The sequence below is a fragment of the Sceloporus occidentalis genome, unplaced genomic scaffold, assembly GCF_023333645.1.
Source record: "Sceloporus occidentalis isolate IW3139 unplaced genomic scaffold, rSceOcc1.0.p SCAF_9, whole genome shotgun sequence".
In the NCBI taxonomy this organism is placed as follows: domain Eukaryota; kingdom Metazoa; phylum Chordata; class Lepidosauria; order Squamata; family Phrynosomatidae; genus Sceloporus; species Sceloporus occidentalis.
Genome location: NW_028316989.1, coordinates 38,419,815 through 38,435,548, shown reverse-complemented (window position 1 = coordinate 38,435,548; position 15,734 = coordinate 38,419,815). Strand labels below are relative to the sequence as shown.

Below are 15,734 nucleotides of genomic sequence, written 5' to 3'. Positions count from 1 at the left end.
AAAGGTCTTTTACTTCCTTGCAAAAGGAGTGCTGAGTGGGGTTCCTGTAGGAGATAATGTCACAGCCCCAGACACCCATCAAGAAGTGTCTAGACCACACAGGCCTGTGATGATGGTGCGACTGTGTGATAATCATCCCTCAAGGATTGCAGGGATTGGGCAATCTCATAAATATAGGGCCAGCTTGGAGAGTGGATCCATTGCAAGGAGATAAAGAGTCTTTCAGAGAGTCTGAAAGCAGCAGTTCAAACTGCTGTCAGAGGTCAGGAGCAGGGATGAGCTATGAAAACCCACCTCTGATTATTGTACATCTGTGTTCACTAATCCTTGATGGTTTTAACATAGTTCAAAACAGTGGTGGGCAACTTGTTGTTTTCCAAATGATGTACTGCAGCTCCTATCAGCCTTACACAGTATAGCCAATTATGAGAGCCACTCTCCATTCTTACTCTGTTATTGGGGTCTAAAGAGTAGTTCACAAACTGCAGCTCTCCAGATGTCTTAGTTTTCAGTTGTCCATACTCCCAGACAGCGTGGCCAATAGTCAGGGATTCTGGGAGCAGGAAGTCCAAAATATCTGGAGATGCAAAGATGAGAACCAATGATCAAGATCATTCACTGCCATCCAAATTGGAGATAGCAAGAGGAAAATAAGGGGGAGCGTGGAAATTCACCATCACCACAACTGAGATATCTATGTATTGTGTTGCTCCTAGATTACAAAGTATGATCAAGCTGGGACTGTTACTGAACCAAGAGACATATGCCTCAAACTTCATTACCTGATTAGTTGCTACAGTGCTTCCAGCTAAAAGAGCATTAGAATCACAGAATCATAGAGCTGGAAGAGACCGCAAGGGCCATCCAGTCCAACCCCCTGCCATGCAGGAAATCTAAATCAAAACATCCCCGACAGATGGCCATTGGTCTCCCCACTATTGCCAGCTGTCACTGGCACCTCAGTTCTTAAGAGTTACCATGATGTAACAGGAATGTTGCCTGTCTCTCTCTTCCTCACCAGGCTTAGATCAGCTGCAGATTTCCTAATTCTACTCGGGAGGGAGCGTATGGAGAAACAGAGGGAGACTAATGTATATGTCAAGAAATCCATGTCCTTTGTACCAAGCTACATCTTTTTTACTTTTACAGCCTGGACACATGCCCTGCCACCCTTTTCTGATGCATTCTGTCCTCCTTAATCAGCCCAAAGCAGCAGCTGCCCTTGGTCCACTGGCCATTGCTCCAGACAGGAACATTTGTCAGAAGGAGTCTGCACTCATTGATCTCTGCACTGTCAGGGCATCCTCACATCCATAATAAGCAGCAGAAATTCATTAGCTGCATCTTCACCCCCAAGAGATGTACATGCTACTTACTGTACAAGCCAAGCCAACTAAAACTGATCACTCAAAATGTTCAGAGTTCCACACATCTGAAGACACTCAACGAGTCTTTAGCATTATGTGAAACAGCACAATACAGTCAAGACCAGTCAGCCCTTTCTCCTTCAATGTGCATTTATCATCTGAACATTGCCTCCTTTCTGCTCTCAGGGCACCAGATCCCATCTGATCCTGGAAGTTAAGTAAGGTAAGTCCTGGTTAGTACTTGGTACTAGTATTTATAGTAGTACTATTAGCCAATGAATACCAGGTAATGTAGGCTATATTTCAGAGGAAGGAAATGGCAAAACCACCTCTGAGTATTCCTTGTCTAAGAAAACCTATGAAATTCATGGAGTCACCAGGCAATTTGAAGACACACACACTATTTATTCCCCATTACAATATGTCACGTTGGCTGGAAAGTTCTGGGAACTCAGTCCCAAAGGAATAACATTCTCCAGCTCTGTTCATACCAAATCTGGCCATTGGTTCCCCTTTCCTAGGATGGAGAAAGTACAACCTATGAGCTGCATGCATCCCCCCCATCTGTTTTTGAGGACCCCAGGGCCACCTATCATCCTTCCATTTTAAACCTCAAACGTCTTTTTGATCCTCAAATGGATCTTAGTCCTCCTAGGGTGTGAGGGGCAACTCTGCCTAGTATATGTGTGGGGGGGGGGAGGGATAATTTTTGCAGAAACATCAGTGTAGTTGCAAAGGGGGAAGCAGCACTCTAAGCCCTATGGGTCCAATGTGGCTGCATAACCTCTCATGATTGTCCACCCCTTGCTATAGTCCCAATTCTATCTACAATCTTCCTGAGCCTACAATTCCCACCAGATTTAACCAGCATAGCAAATAAAGAGGGAACTTGGAAACTGCAATCTATAGGCAGCTCTCTGAAGGCAATGGGATTTGGAATCCAATATATGAAATATTACAAAACATCCCTCCATGTCTACCATACAGTCAGTTGCTCATATCCCTAGTAATTATTTAACTCATGCTGAGACCCTTATGAGGTCTTTCATAAGTGCCTGTCTAGTAACTTCTGGCAGATTGCACACTTGCCTGCGATATGGGTGTCTCTCAAGCATATCAAGGAGTGGAGTGCTTGCCCCTTCCCACCAATGCACCTTAGGCAACAAACAGAGCCAAAGCCAATGAAAAGTGGAATGAGATATGGAATTGCTAGCTCTGAAGCAGAACTATAGGAGGTTCTGTCCAACTGCTGCTTTTGTAGAAGAACAAAAGGAACAGAGGAGAAGTGGCAGATGCCTCCACCACACATGTGCTTGTGGAAGGGGGGAGCCCACACTGAAACACTGACTTACTATCCATTTAAAGTATTTCTATATCACTTCTCAGCCCACAAGGGTTCCCAAACAAATAAAAACCTATTAAAACAATACAAAGATTTTTTTTGGGGGGAGAACCATTAAAAATACTCTCTAAAAACTCATAAAAGCAGTCTAGAAACAATCCTAGACTCCATTTTGGAACAATTAAAGCAGCCTTTATGGACAGAGAAGGAAATAAAGAGCCTAGGCAAGGAAAGTGAATATACTGAGAACCTTGGATCAACTTCCATCTACAGAATGCAATAAATAGGACAGGACTTTATAACTTTACACTTTTCCCATCCTTTTGCAGCCCCCCAAGTTGTTCCTGGGTTTGGGGGGACCCTAAGAAATAGTGTGGAATCTGGTGCAAAGGACTGCAGTAAAACTTCCATTCCTATATGAATGGAAGAACAAAAGAGGATTCAAGCCATTTGTTATGTATGAATTTAATTAATTATTCAAAAATGCACTCTCTTTCCAATATCCATGCTGTTGGATAGACTTTCTACATAAATTTGTTTTTTCCCCTTTTCCCCCCTAATGACCATTTCTCAACAGCTGCTCACATGCTGGAAACCTGAGTCCTTCCCAGTGTCTGCCTGTTCTAGTCCTTATCCCATCCTCTCCACCCTGCCACCCAAATCTTGAATGCTGCTCTCATTACTCAGATACATGAAATCACATTTGTAATGCATTTGGCCGTGGGCCTACATGTTGCTTCTTTCAGATTTAATCCCATGGGACACACTCCCTTACATCTCAGTAAGGGATAAATGTACTTTTGACAAGCAACAAACAGTAGACCCAGGAATGCAGTGGAATCCTCCTCCAAACCTGTCTGGATAAAAGAAGAAGCTGTGGGGGATGGGGATGCAGAAGGAAGCAGAGTTTAGGCACAGTTTTTGTAAAGCTAATTTAACAGGGGAAAGACAAAAAAACCCATTAATGAGACTTTGTTCTGACCTTGCTTACTTCCTTTGGATACAAGCTAGCATATCATGGCCAATATATGGAATATGGAGGTGTTAGTGGGTGGCTGAACTAGGCACTGCAAGGGATCTTGCAATGAACAATGGTCCAAAACACACTGCAGAAATAGTCCAGTTTGAGAACGCTTTAACTGGCCTTGCTGAGTGCTAGGGAATCCTGAGAATTATGGTTTATTGTGACACCAGAGCTCTCTGACAGAGAAGCCTAAATGTCTCAGAAAAATACAGTTCCCTGAATTCCCTAGCATTGAACCAGAGCAGTTAAAGCCATCTCAAACTGGATTATTTCTGCAATGTGTTTTGGACTAATGTGACCATTGCAAAAAGGATGTTAATAAGAGGCAAGGCTCTTGACCCTTTTTCTGGAGCTCCCAAGTCCACCTCAACTTCCCATTTAAAAAAACCCTGAGACAAAAAAAAAAAAATGCACCTCCCATAACCACAAATGCTGTAGAAGTGCCCTAAAACATGTTGTTTCTTTTAGTCTGTATCCCATAATCTCCCCGAACCTAAATAAAAGGAGTGATGTCTGAAGATTATTTTTATTTTTAAATTATTTTAATCATTAATATCCTGTCTTTCCCCCAATAATAGGACTCAAGGCAGCTTGCAACTTATTAAAAACCAGAATAGATTAAAAACCATACTAAAACATCTGTTCAAAAATATAAATATAAATGTTAATCAGCCAAAAATAGAAGAGAACATTTGGGGTACATCTGGAGTACATTTTGAGCTGTCCCCCCCCCCCCGTGCGGCATAGTGGTTTGTGCATTGAACTATGACTCTGGAGACCAGGGTTTGATTCCTGCTTGGCTATAAAACCCACTGGGTGAGCTTGGGCAAATCATATGCTCTCAGCCTCAGGGGAAGGCAATGGCAAACCTTCTCTGAACAAATCTTGCCAAGAAAACTCCATGATAGATTCACCTTAGGGTTGACATAAGTCAGAAACAACTTGATGGCACTATTTTGCATGTTTTAATTATATTGTTTTTAATATTGTAAGCTGCTCTGAGTTGGGAGAAGGATGAGATATAAACATCATCATCATCATCATTATTATTATTATTAGATTCCACTTGAACCGCAGTTTAGGCAAAGGCATTTAGAATTCTTGGCCAAAGAACTCTAATGCCTCAACAAAGTATAGGTGCCAAGATGTCATAGGATGCAGCCATGGCAGTTAAAGTGGAATGATAATGCTATAACTGTGTAGTGTAATGGGGCCCTGTGACTGTGGGGAACAAAAAAAATTATCCTGACTGCAGTTGCCCACCTACTAGACACAAAAGAGGCCTATGATTTTTTATAAATTACATCTGAATTACAGTAGTTTTTGGCCTGTTACAGACAGCCAAAATAAAGCTGCTTCGAGTCACAGTGGAGGTATGGTGTTTCAATGATGCATGCGTCCTAAGATTCCAGAAGCCACACTCCAGTCCTTAGGGCTGGAGCATGGCTTTGGTGCGACTTCTGGACTCTTAGGATGCATGCATCATTAAAACACCATACCTCCACTGTGACTCAAAGCAGCTTTATTTTGGCTGTCTGTAACAGGCCATAGTCTCAGTATTACTGCACTCTTTCCCCCTCTCCTCAGCAAGAACACAACAGTAGACTGCTGCGATCAAAGCCTAGAGGATTTTCAGTCCCTGCACCCCTGTCACTAACTATTTCTTGATGGTCTGGAATGATCAACCCAACCCTCCACCCCTGCAAACAAACTTGCTGTGGCCAGCAACTAGCCTTCCCGTTGCCTAACTCTGCCAAGAGGGACAGTGGTGAGAGCAAGGCACTCTGGCAGCCTCTGGCATAGGCAATCTTCTTCCAGTCTGTTAGGTCTGATCCCTCTTCAAGCAGGAAACTGTCACTCTTAAAAGAACATGCTGTGACAAACTTGGGAAGAGTTTGTACTGGCAGCAGAAACACATTCTCCTTCACAGAACTACAAACAAAACACACACATACACACACACAGCTCCAAGTCCATCTATATGTTGCTCACTCAGTAAAGAGGAGACGAACTGACTTGGTGAGCAGTCCTGGCATTAGCACACAAAACTCTTGAGGAGCTGCCTGAACCTCAGCTGATTTTGAGATCTCCACTGATGGTGGAGAATTCTGCGAGCTACAGTACAAATATGTAACCTTCCCAAGCTCTGCAAATCTCACAGTAAGCTCTTCCTCTAATCCTCACCAATAAAATACACTGTGGTTAAACTACTTACCAGGTGTGTCCCTATTCAGCATTGTACAGCCACAGCTGCCAGATCTGTTCTAACAGCTAAAGAGGCCCATTTGTTTGGGAGACAATGGCATGGCAAATGCCAGGAAACCAGCCCACATAAAGACACGTTAATCTCTGTTTCTACCACAAACACAGGAGTGTGAGCAAGTTATTAAAGCCAAAGACAAGCAATGAGAAAATGGCAAACTCTAGAGGGATATAAATGCAGTTTACTGAACAGTGGAAAACTAGAATTACTTTGTCACACTTTCCAAAATTATACTTCCATAACTGTGATGTGGAGATAAATTGTTGTCCAAAAAGCAACGAAAGCAACAATATGATGGAGAGATGGCTTTGAACATTCACATTAACTGTTACCCTGTCTTAATATTTCTTTACTGTTCATTAGGTACATTTATGTCCTGCTTTTCCTGAAATGAATTCAAGGTAGTGTACATGTTTCTAACCACTTGATTCTCAAAACTACTCCATCAGACAGATCAGGCTAAGAGACATAACTGGCCCAAGGCTGCCCAGTGAGTTTTTTGGATCAGTGAGGATTAGAATCTGGGTTTCCTAAATCATAATCCAAAACTGCAAACAAGGATAGGCAACTTCCAAAGATTGGGAGGTGCATCCCCAAAGAGCCATCCCTACCTCACAACACCCCATTTTTCTTACTGCATTTTTTCAAATACCCCAAAAAGGCCAATGACACTGACAAAGCCCCCAGGGATTAATGTTAATTTCAAGCTACTTTTTGGGCTCATGGGCTTGTTTTAGGTTTACTGGTGTTTTTCTTTTTCCCAAACAAGAAGTTATTAAATGGTATCTCTGTGTGTGTTGTGTGCCTTCAAGTGGTTTCCAACCTTTTGACCCTAAGGCAGTCCTATCATGGGGTTTTCTTGGCAAGATTTGTTCAGAGGAGGCTTGCTGCGCTGTAGTTTTCCACCCCAACCCACATCAAGGAATGCTGCATGTGGCAACTTTAATAAGAGTCTCGCTTCCCCTTGAAAAGAGGCAGAGTGAGGAAGATGACTTTCTGGCCGAGGGAACAGTAGAAAATCTGACTGCAATATGTTAGAATCTTAAAATGGTGATACAGGCAGCACCTTGCAGATTAGTTTAGTTAGTTTGCATTCCTACACAAAAGACCACTGTTTTCATCAAGACATGTGGAGGATCAAATAGCAACTTTCCTACTGAAATATGAAGTCAATAGCTTTTTCAGATCTGTCTTTTGTGTCCAGCAGATTTCTTTGGTCCATTGTGAAATAGTAAAAATAAAGAAATAAAAATGCAATACCCCTTCTATTAGCAAATTTGTGAGAATAAACTAGAGAATTGGGCAGAAATTAATAAAATTAAATTCAACACAGACATATGTAGAATTCTCAATTTAGACCACAAATACCAAATACATACGTACCAAATACATATGGGGGATACTTGCTTGGCATCACTACATGGGGAAAGGATCTTATTACAGGACACCCACGTCATATGAGGGTGCACTATACACAACAGAAAAGGAAATAGGACACGCACACCATGCCATGCTGCATGGAGCTTGAGCATACATGGAATTTGCCTTACGCGGGTGAGTCTGGAATCAATGGCACACTGTATTCTTAATCATAACTTAAACACAACACAGCGGTGTAATGCTGCATCCAAAGAAAACAAATACTATTTTAGCCTGCATTAACAGAACCATAGTTTCCAAGTCAAGAGAAGTATAGTGGACCTGCCATATTGGTGGGCTAGCTATCTGTGGATTCGAGTGCCCATGGATTGTCATGTCCCATTTTATTCAATGCTAGTGCATGCATGCTGAGTGCATTAGTGTGGCTGCACTACTGTGCACATCTCTGCCATTCAATAAAATGGGACACAACCATCCATGTTTTTTTCCATCTGCAAGGACCCCCTCCCAGAACCAAACCTTTACGGATAGGAAGGGATCACTGAAATGATCCCATTACATTCTGTACTGGTCATCATACACTACCTTGAATTCATTTCAGGAAAAGCAGGACATTCAGTTCTGGGTGTCTCATTTTAAGAAGGATATAGACAAGTTGAAGCAGATTCAGAGAAAGGCAAGAAAAGATTATATGCAGAAAATGAAACAGATGAGGGAAGATTGAAGGAGCTGGGCATGTTCAGCCTGGTAAAAAGAAGACTGAGGGAGTGACATGGTTGCACTCTTTAAATTCCAAAGAGGATGGGACAGGGTTGTTCCTTCCTGCCTCACTGGGGAGGATCACTCTAATGGTTTTAAGTTACAGGAGAGCAGATCTCAAGTAGAACATTAGAAGGCACTTCTTGACAGTAAGAGTGGAAGCATCAGCCTGGAGCGATGGTAGGGTTGCCTTCTATGGATGCCTGCACATGCCCAACTCATCCTTCATCAAGTGCCATGTTTGATTATCATATTTTGACTTGTTAAACAATAGTTTATTGTGACTTCTGAACTAGCAAGTTGTGAATTAAGTGTTGTTTACAAACCAGGAATTTTCTTGAAGATGCAGAATCAAGTGGAGGAGAGGAAGTAGTGGAACAAAAAGGGCCAAGGTTTATTGCACTGAAATCATTATATATAAGTTGAGAGATTTCTTCAGTGTAACTCACTAAGGAAGACCATGCAACAGCAATTTTCAGGTAAAAAAAATCAGGTTTTTATTTGCTGTTTTCCCACTTTCACAGGGGTTCTGAACCCCTAACCCCAGCAAATGTGAAGGGGCCACTGTATTCCTCCCCTAAATTCTCTACACTCCTTTTCTAATGTTGGCTATCAAAACAACTGTAAACATTTGGATGAAAGCCTGTAAAAGTTAAAGCTCTGCCGCTCTATGCCTTTCTGTCCTAAAAAAAGATAGACAATTTTAGGCCTCTAAATATGGCAGCTCCTAGGAGCCCTGGACAGCAGAGCCAATGGTGAGAAATCATGGGAGGCGTAGTCATCTCCTGAAAGCCACAATTAGTACCTCTGCCTCATAAACTCCTCAATCAGAGGTGTTGTAAATGCTGTTAATAATTTACTAGGGAGTGTTTATATTATTTATATTGAGCCTAGGTTTACCTGATAACAACACAAGCAGCTTCCTACTCTCCCATCACCAGCAAGGACAGGTGGAAGCCCTGAACCCTGAAGCAAGCATTGTCTTTTCGAAAAGGAGAAACTGAAGAGGAAACAAATGCTGAAGATACATTTGCATCAGTCTGAACACACACTATTGTGAAAAACTACAATAGACAAGCTGAACTCATTAGGGCTCAGATCACAATCTGACAACAGGAGCAACATCAGAGACCAACTCAAGGCTCTTAGACAGAAGCCAGGGGCCCCATTAATGCTGATTGCTGGTACTTTCCCTAGAATTCCATTAACCCTGGGTAGCTGGGTCTGAGGAGCTGTCCTTTAAATTCTCTACAATAAATCCAATGGATAAATCATTCCAGTCTCTTTGGAAAAATTAGGTGATGGCATCAAGCTGCTTGAGGCTGCTGGGGAATCTAAGAGAAACCAGTCATGCAGGAAGAAGTGCCACCAGCTAGGATTTAGCCAGGAACCCTTTCAAAACTTGAGTAGAGAACTACAACTTACAGATCTTGTGTTTGCCTTGGATGGGAAACTTCACAATCATCTCCTGGGGATCAGTACAGATGAACACAAATGGAGAAGATGACTCCTGGCTCAGCTGTGGATACTAGAAGAGGAAAAAAATAAAATAAAAGCAATACCATCATAAGCACCATAAAGAGATGGAAACCATCCTATCTAAAAATTAAACCGATCAATAGAAATAGGTTTGGAGTAGCCACACAACAATTTAGAATATAACAGCAGGGAGCAGCTCATCCTTCTAAAGAGCTCTTGAGCACATACATTCAGAGGATGGTTTCAGTTTTAAATGGAGTTGTACTGCATACAGAGAAACCCACACAGCTAGTGCTTAAGAGGAATAAATGTGGTTTCATGTGCCTGCAAATAGCTCCAAAAGGGTTTTGCTGAACAGGGTTGCAGCCATGGAGAAAATGGACCATTCAGGAAGAGCCTACGTTCTTTCCCTACATTTTCAGATTTCATTACAAATGAAAATAAACAGAAGTGCATACTAGTGTTCTCTAAAAGCCTTTTTGTTTGTAACCTATAAGGGAAAAAAACATACAGGCCGCATTCTTTCTACCCAATTGCTATATAAGAAATAGGTGTTGCCCACCTATTGCCCCCCAGTGTTCTGGCTAATGAGTGGAAAGACAAAGAAATGATCCACAAAGAATTAGCATTTATGTTTAAACTTTTTAAGGCTAAACTGACCTTATGACTATTAGTATTACTGAACACTTTCAACCCAATTCACATTAGGTTACATATGCTTTACACCTCCATCCAGCCAACAAGGTTTCTGATCACAAACCTGAGAAACAAAGCCATGGTGAAGAGGGAAGATGGAAGACTAATATTCTTTAAAGTTGTGGCAGGAGGAACCACCTTCCAGATGTGCCTTTCTGGCATCACTCCATTTTATCGAAAAGCAAATGTTATATTTGGACATGGGCAACAAATAGGAAATGGAACTCATTCTTTATTATGAGGAATAAGACAAAGATCAAGGTCTTAGGCTGGAATTAGCATGCTATTTATTTATTTTATATCACACCTGTCTTGCAAGTGGGACCCAAAGACATTTATTCCTGACGTTTCGCCAGCAACTGTGGCTGGCATCTTCAGAGAACTGCCAGCTAGAGATGCTGATGAAACATCAGGAATAAACTCTTCTAGAACATGGCCACATAGCCCCCAAAACCCACAAAAAACTAAGTCTGTACTTGGTTTGTGGACAACGTGTTAGTATGAGTAATAAAGGGGAAACTAAATTTCTGTGAATGATTCCTGCTTGATCATTCTTTGGTCAGCAGGCTGTGTTAGTTGGACAACAAGGGCCATTTTCCAGATTTTTAAGAAACCATCTTTGTCCCCTCTTTTTGTTTTGTCACAAATATACTATCTGCTGTTAACAGCAATAAAATTAATTCTTTCTGTAAAAGATTGTTTCTGTCTTTTGTTAGAGAGAGAGAGAAGAGCTAACGTCGGAGTGCCACAAATTGTTCGCTTTGTTCTTCGGGATATGGCTTTGAAAAAAACAGTGCAAAATTCTACTACATGCAAGTGGTCTCTGCCTTCTTACAGTTCAAGCAGACTGAAGTCCTTCAGGTAGACAAGTTTCATACTCTTTAGGGCTTTAAAGCACTTTGAATTGTGCCAGAAATGCAGCCACAGGAAATATTAGCAGAGTGAACATCCCTCTGAGAGCTGCTTTCAGATCTCTGAAGGAGATTCAGAATAACAGTGCAACTACAGAGAACAGAGCTCTTTCAGTCAGCTGCCTTTTTGTTTCTCACGCAGGGAAACTGAAAAGGGCTAGACTGTTAAGACAGACATCACAGCTGGCTTTCCACAGAACATGTTGGGTAGAGAGAGAGACAGCCTGTGGACTAAAACAGGGGAGACACTTTGATGTTCAACCAAACTCAAAGCACATCAGCTCTCGAAAGATGAAGCCAGAGATTCATTGCCAGCTAAAAACAAGGAGGAAGTCCAAACTAACTAGCAGAGCACTGACTGAATCAATACACCTTATCATCTTAAAAAATAAAGAAAATAATAAAGGTGGGGTCTCTGTAAGACCAGAAACTAAAATGTCCTAACTGCATCATTACAGCAAACCTGGCAAGGCTCTGAGTAGCAGTTACTGCTGCTGTGTTTGGTTATTATGTGTATCTTGTGTGCACTTCAGCATGGCATCAAAAGGTCCAGACTGACTTTTGGTATTTTATGGTTTTGGGGCCTCAGCATTTACAACTGTCTACAGACCTGTATGTTTTGGTCTGTGAACATTTCAAAAGTCTGAAAAGGCATGCTCATCTATTTTTACCAAAACAAAAAAAGATAGGTCATAATAAAATGAATTGTATTTAAAATGGATGCAATAATGTGATACAATAATCTAAATAATAATGGATTCAATAAACTAAAGTAAGGAGCCCTGATGGCACCGTGGTTAAATGCTGATACTACAGCCACAACATTGTAAGTTCAATCCTAAATAGGGCTCCAAGGTCCACTCAGCCTTCTACCCTTTTGTAGGTTGGGAAAATGAGTACCCAACTTATTGGGGCAATTGGCTTACAGATTGTAAACCACTTAGGGAATGCTAGTTCACTCATAAGCAGCATATCTGCAATAATCGATTCCCACTTGGCCATGAAGCAAGTCATACTCTCTCAGCCTCAGGAGAAAGCAATGACAAACCTTCTCTGAACCAACCTTGCCCTGAAAACCCCATGACAGGCTCACCTTAGGGTTGCCATAAATCGGAAACAACCTGAAGACACACAACACACAATCTGATGACTTTCCACAAGTTAAGCAAATGCTACATTTCTGTTTCATTCAATTGATTTTACTTCTCCCAGTCAGAAGTAGGCAGAGCAAACTATGCTGGGCACTGCACCTGGACAACTGGTATGCCTAAGGGCAACAGGCAGAGTTCAGTGGTAGAACATGGGCTTTGTATGGGTTTAATCCTCAGCATTCCCAGTAAAATTGATATCAAGTTGTAGCCAGATTGACACCCTGGAAAACTGCTATAGACTATCGGGCAAACTGGGCTAATCACCTGACTCACCTTTAAGCCTAAAGCAATTTAAGAAGTTAATATACTCAGCTCTCTCTCTCTCTCTCTCTCTCTCTCTCTCTCTCTCTCTCTCTCTCTCTCACACACACACACACACACACACACACTGAAACATACATCCCTCTAAGATTTAATCAGGTACTGATAATACACTTTCAAGCCTTACGCCACAGCCCTGACGGCTAAAAAAACCTGCTTTATTAAGGAGGGGAAAAAGAAGAAGAAGAAAAACTGAGACTTTGTGTTTCAGGAGATTAAATTTGGTATCCAATATCCAAGTCAACGCTTTCTGTAGTGCTACTGTGAAACTGACAGACACAACAAACCAATTCAGCTAGACACCTTACCTTCATTTATCTGCAACTGAAAAATTAGAAGTCAGAAACAAGATTCTGCAAACAAATATAACACCATTCCATTTGTATGAAAGTAGGCAACTGGGGGGGGGGGGATGTTCACCCACCTGTCCTTACCTTTCCTTATTGGTACCTTATTGATACCCAAAACTCACAAGTGGAAGTGATGTCTGGTTGTAATTTCTAGGTATTCTGGGGATGGATGGGATTTATTTGAACATCTAGGATGTGTTTCAAGCTAATCTGAACTCCTAGTGACTAACTTTTAGGGAAGGTTATTTATTTATTTAGGGTATTTATACCCCACCCTTCAGCCCTAAAGGCTCTCTAGGTTGTTGTTTTTGTGGAGATGTCAAGGGTAGGAACTGTAAATTGTATACAAAGTGATGCAAGTATTAAGTAATAAAGCATAGTGTTTACAGCAGGAAATCGTAATTAAAGTTGTAGAGAAAAGCAAAAGAGCTCTCAACCTAGCCACTTGAAGCCTCTCTCTTTATTTCCACATTCACTTTTGTAAAGCTGATCTTGACAAGTATCTGTGTAACAAATACATGCTTTTTCAGTGCTGGCATTTCAGCTATAGGGTACACAGATGCAAGTGTGCATTAAGCCAGTGCTTTTGCTTATAGCAAGTGTCTGCAACCAGGCCATGAATATGGAATTTGGACTGGATGGAGTGGGCTCTAGCCTGCATAAGGTTCTGCCACAATAAATCTTGCCAGTCCTCACAGGTATCAGGAGATGTTCCCTACTCCTGGCATGGGCAAGATTCAAGCTGGAATGAAATCATCCAACTCTGCCTTCCTGGGTTGTCTGCCATAGCTGGCATGTATAATTTTGTAGGCTCTCACTCAGTAATTTACTACATTTCAACACTTGGGTACCTCCATGGAGAGCTGGAGTTGATGCAGAGCTGGCAGCAAGAAGTGGAGGATAGCCAACCTTTGTGCAAATCCAACACACCACATGGTACCTTTGTGTTTTCTTCCCATCCTCCAAGAGTTCTGGCCTATGATTTGTGTGGCAAGTTCCAATCCAAGGATCCAATTTCTTTTTAAAGAAAAGTTTTAAAGAAAATGTTCTTTTTTAAAGAGGAGACAGGCTTTAAATATAGAACGAGGGAAGCTTTTACAGTATATGAGGTGTGTGCTCTAGTTATGTATTTTAATTTCTGCATGTTTTATGTCATTTTATACTGCTTTTAGTTAGATAATATTAACTGTTTTAAAAGTTTTATTGCAAAATTTGAAATCAGTTTTATCTGTGGCCCCTCTTGGGTCTCTTTCTGAAAGAAAGGCAGCATAGAAATAAAATAAATAAATAAAAATAATAAATAAAATAAATAATTTTTGGCTGAGAGGCAATAATAATAATAATAATAATAATAAATATTTATTTATTTCCTACCTCTCCCTTCCAGGATCTACGTGGGTAACAACAGTCCAATAAAACAGATATACAGACAATTATTTATTATTATAATAAAATTTCCTCTAATACCCTTAACCCTCCCTCCTTCTGCTAAAATTGCACATAAACATCAAAATACAATATGCCCAATACAGTGTACTTAGTTATAAATTTTGTAATGAAGGATCGACACAGGTCAAATTATTCCAAGAGACCATCAGGAGAGGCGTTGAAAGAGTGAATGGATAAATTTGGTTAATTCAGTTGGAGGTTAGTCTGGAAAGGCCTGCCAGAAGAGATCCATCTTTATCACCTTTTTAAATGCCTCCAAAGATGTAATATGGCGGATCTCTTCTGGCAGGTCATTTCATATTTTGGGAGCAGCAGCTGAAAAGGTCCTTTGGGAAGTCACCACCAGCATGATTTTCTTTGGCTGTAGTAGGTTCCTCCTAGAGGACCTGAGTGCACGAGAAGGATTATATGGGAGGAGGCATTCCCTCATGTATGCTGGACCCAAGCCATGTAGGGCTTTATAGGTAATAACCAACACCTTGTACTGAGCCTGGAAGCTAATAGGCAGCCAATGAAGAGATTTCAATATAGGTGTAATAGGGTCGAATTTAGCTTTACCTACGACCAACCTGGCTGCCATATTCTGAATCAGTTGCAGCTTCCGAACGTGGCGCAAGGGTTGCCCCATGTAGAGCACATTACAGAAATCAAGACGAGAAGTTACCGGTGAATGTACCATCATTTCTAGGTCCCTCTGCTCCAGGTAGGGTTGCAGCTGGAGTATCAGCCGAGCTGATAACAGGCACTCCTAGCCATTGCATCAACCTGGGAAGACAGCTGAAGCAACGAATCCAGTAGTATCCCCAAGCTGTAGACACAGTCCTTTAGGGGAAGTGTGACCACATCCAGGACTGGTAAACAAATCTCTATACCCGGTGCAGGGTTTCCTATAGCGAGTACCTCCGTTTTATTTGGATTCAACTTAGGTTTATTTTCCCTCATCCAATCCATTACTGATCTCAGACAGTCATTCAGAGGGGAGATGCCTTCCTTGGTCACTGAAGCAGTTGGAGACATAGAGAAAAGATTTGGGTGTCATCAGCATATTGATAACACCCCACCTCATGTCTCCTGATGATCTGGTAATTACATTATAGATTATTTCTTCACATAATCCATAATGTAATCACCACAAGGCATGAGTAGTGGTCAACTCGAGGCTAGTTACCAACCACAAAAGTGTAACCACCACAAAATGTGCCCATGGCATTTGTTTAGGAAAAGTAAACTCACAAGAAATAA

The 15,734-nt window shown here is 41.4% G+C and overlaps 1 protein-coding gene across 2 annotated transcripts in view; it reads right to left on the bottom strand.

Moving 5' to 3' along the window:
* Positions 1-15,734, bottom strand: part of TRIP4 (thyroid hormone receptor interactor 4) — a 50,378-nt gene that overhangs the window by 5,498 nt on the left and 29,146 nt on the right. For both annotated transcript variants that reach the window (XR_016282366.1, XM_089538864.1), the window contains exon 12: positions 9,561-9,663. Coding sequence is in view for 1 of the 2 variants with exons in the window: in XM_089538864.1 (XP_089394990.1) it covers positions 9,561-9,663 (103 nt within the window). In the remaining variant the exon portion in view is untranslated. The remainder of the gene's footprint in view (positions 1-9,560; positions 9,664-15,734) is intronic.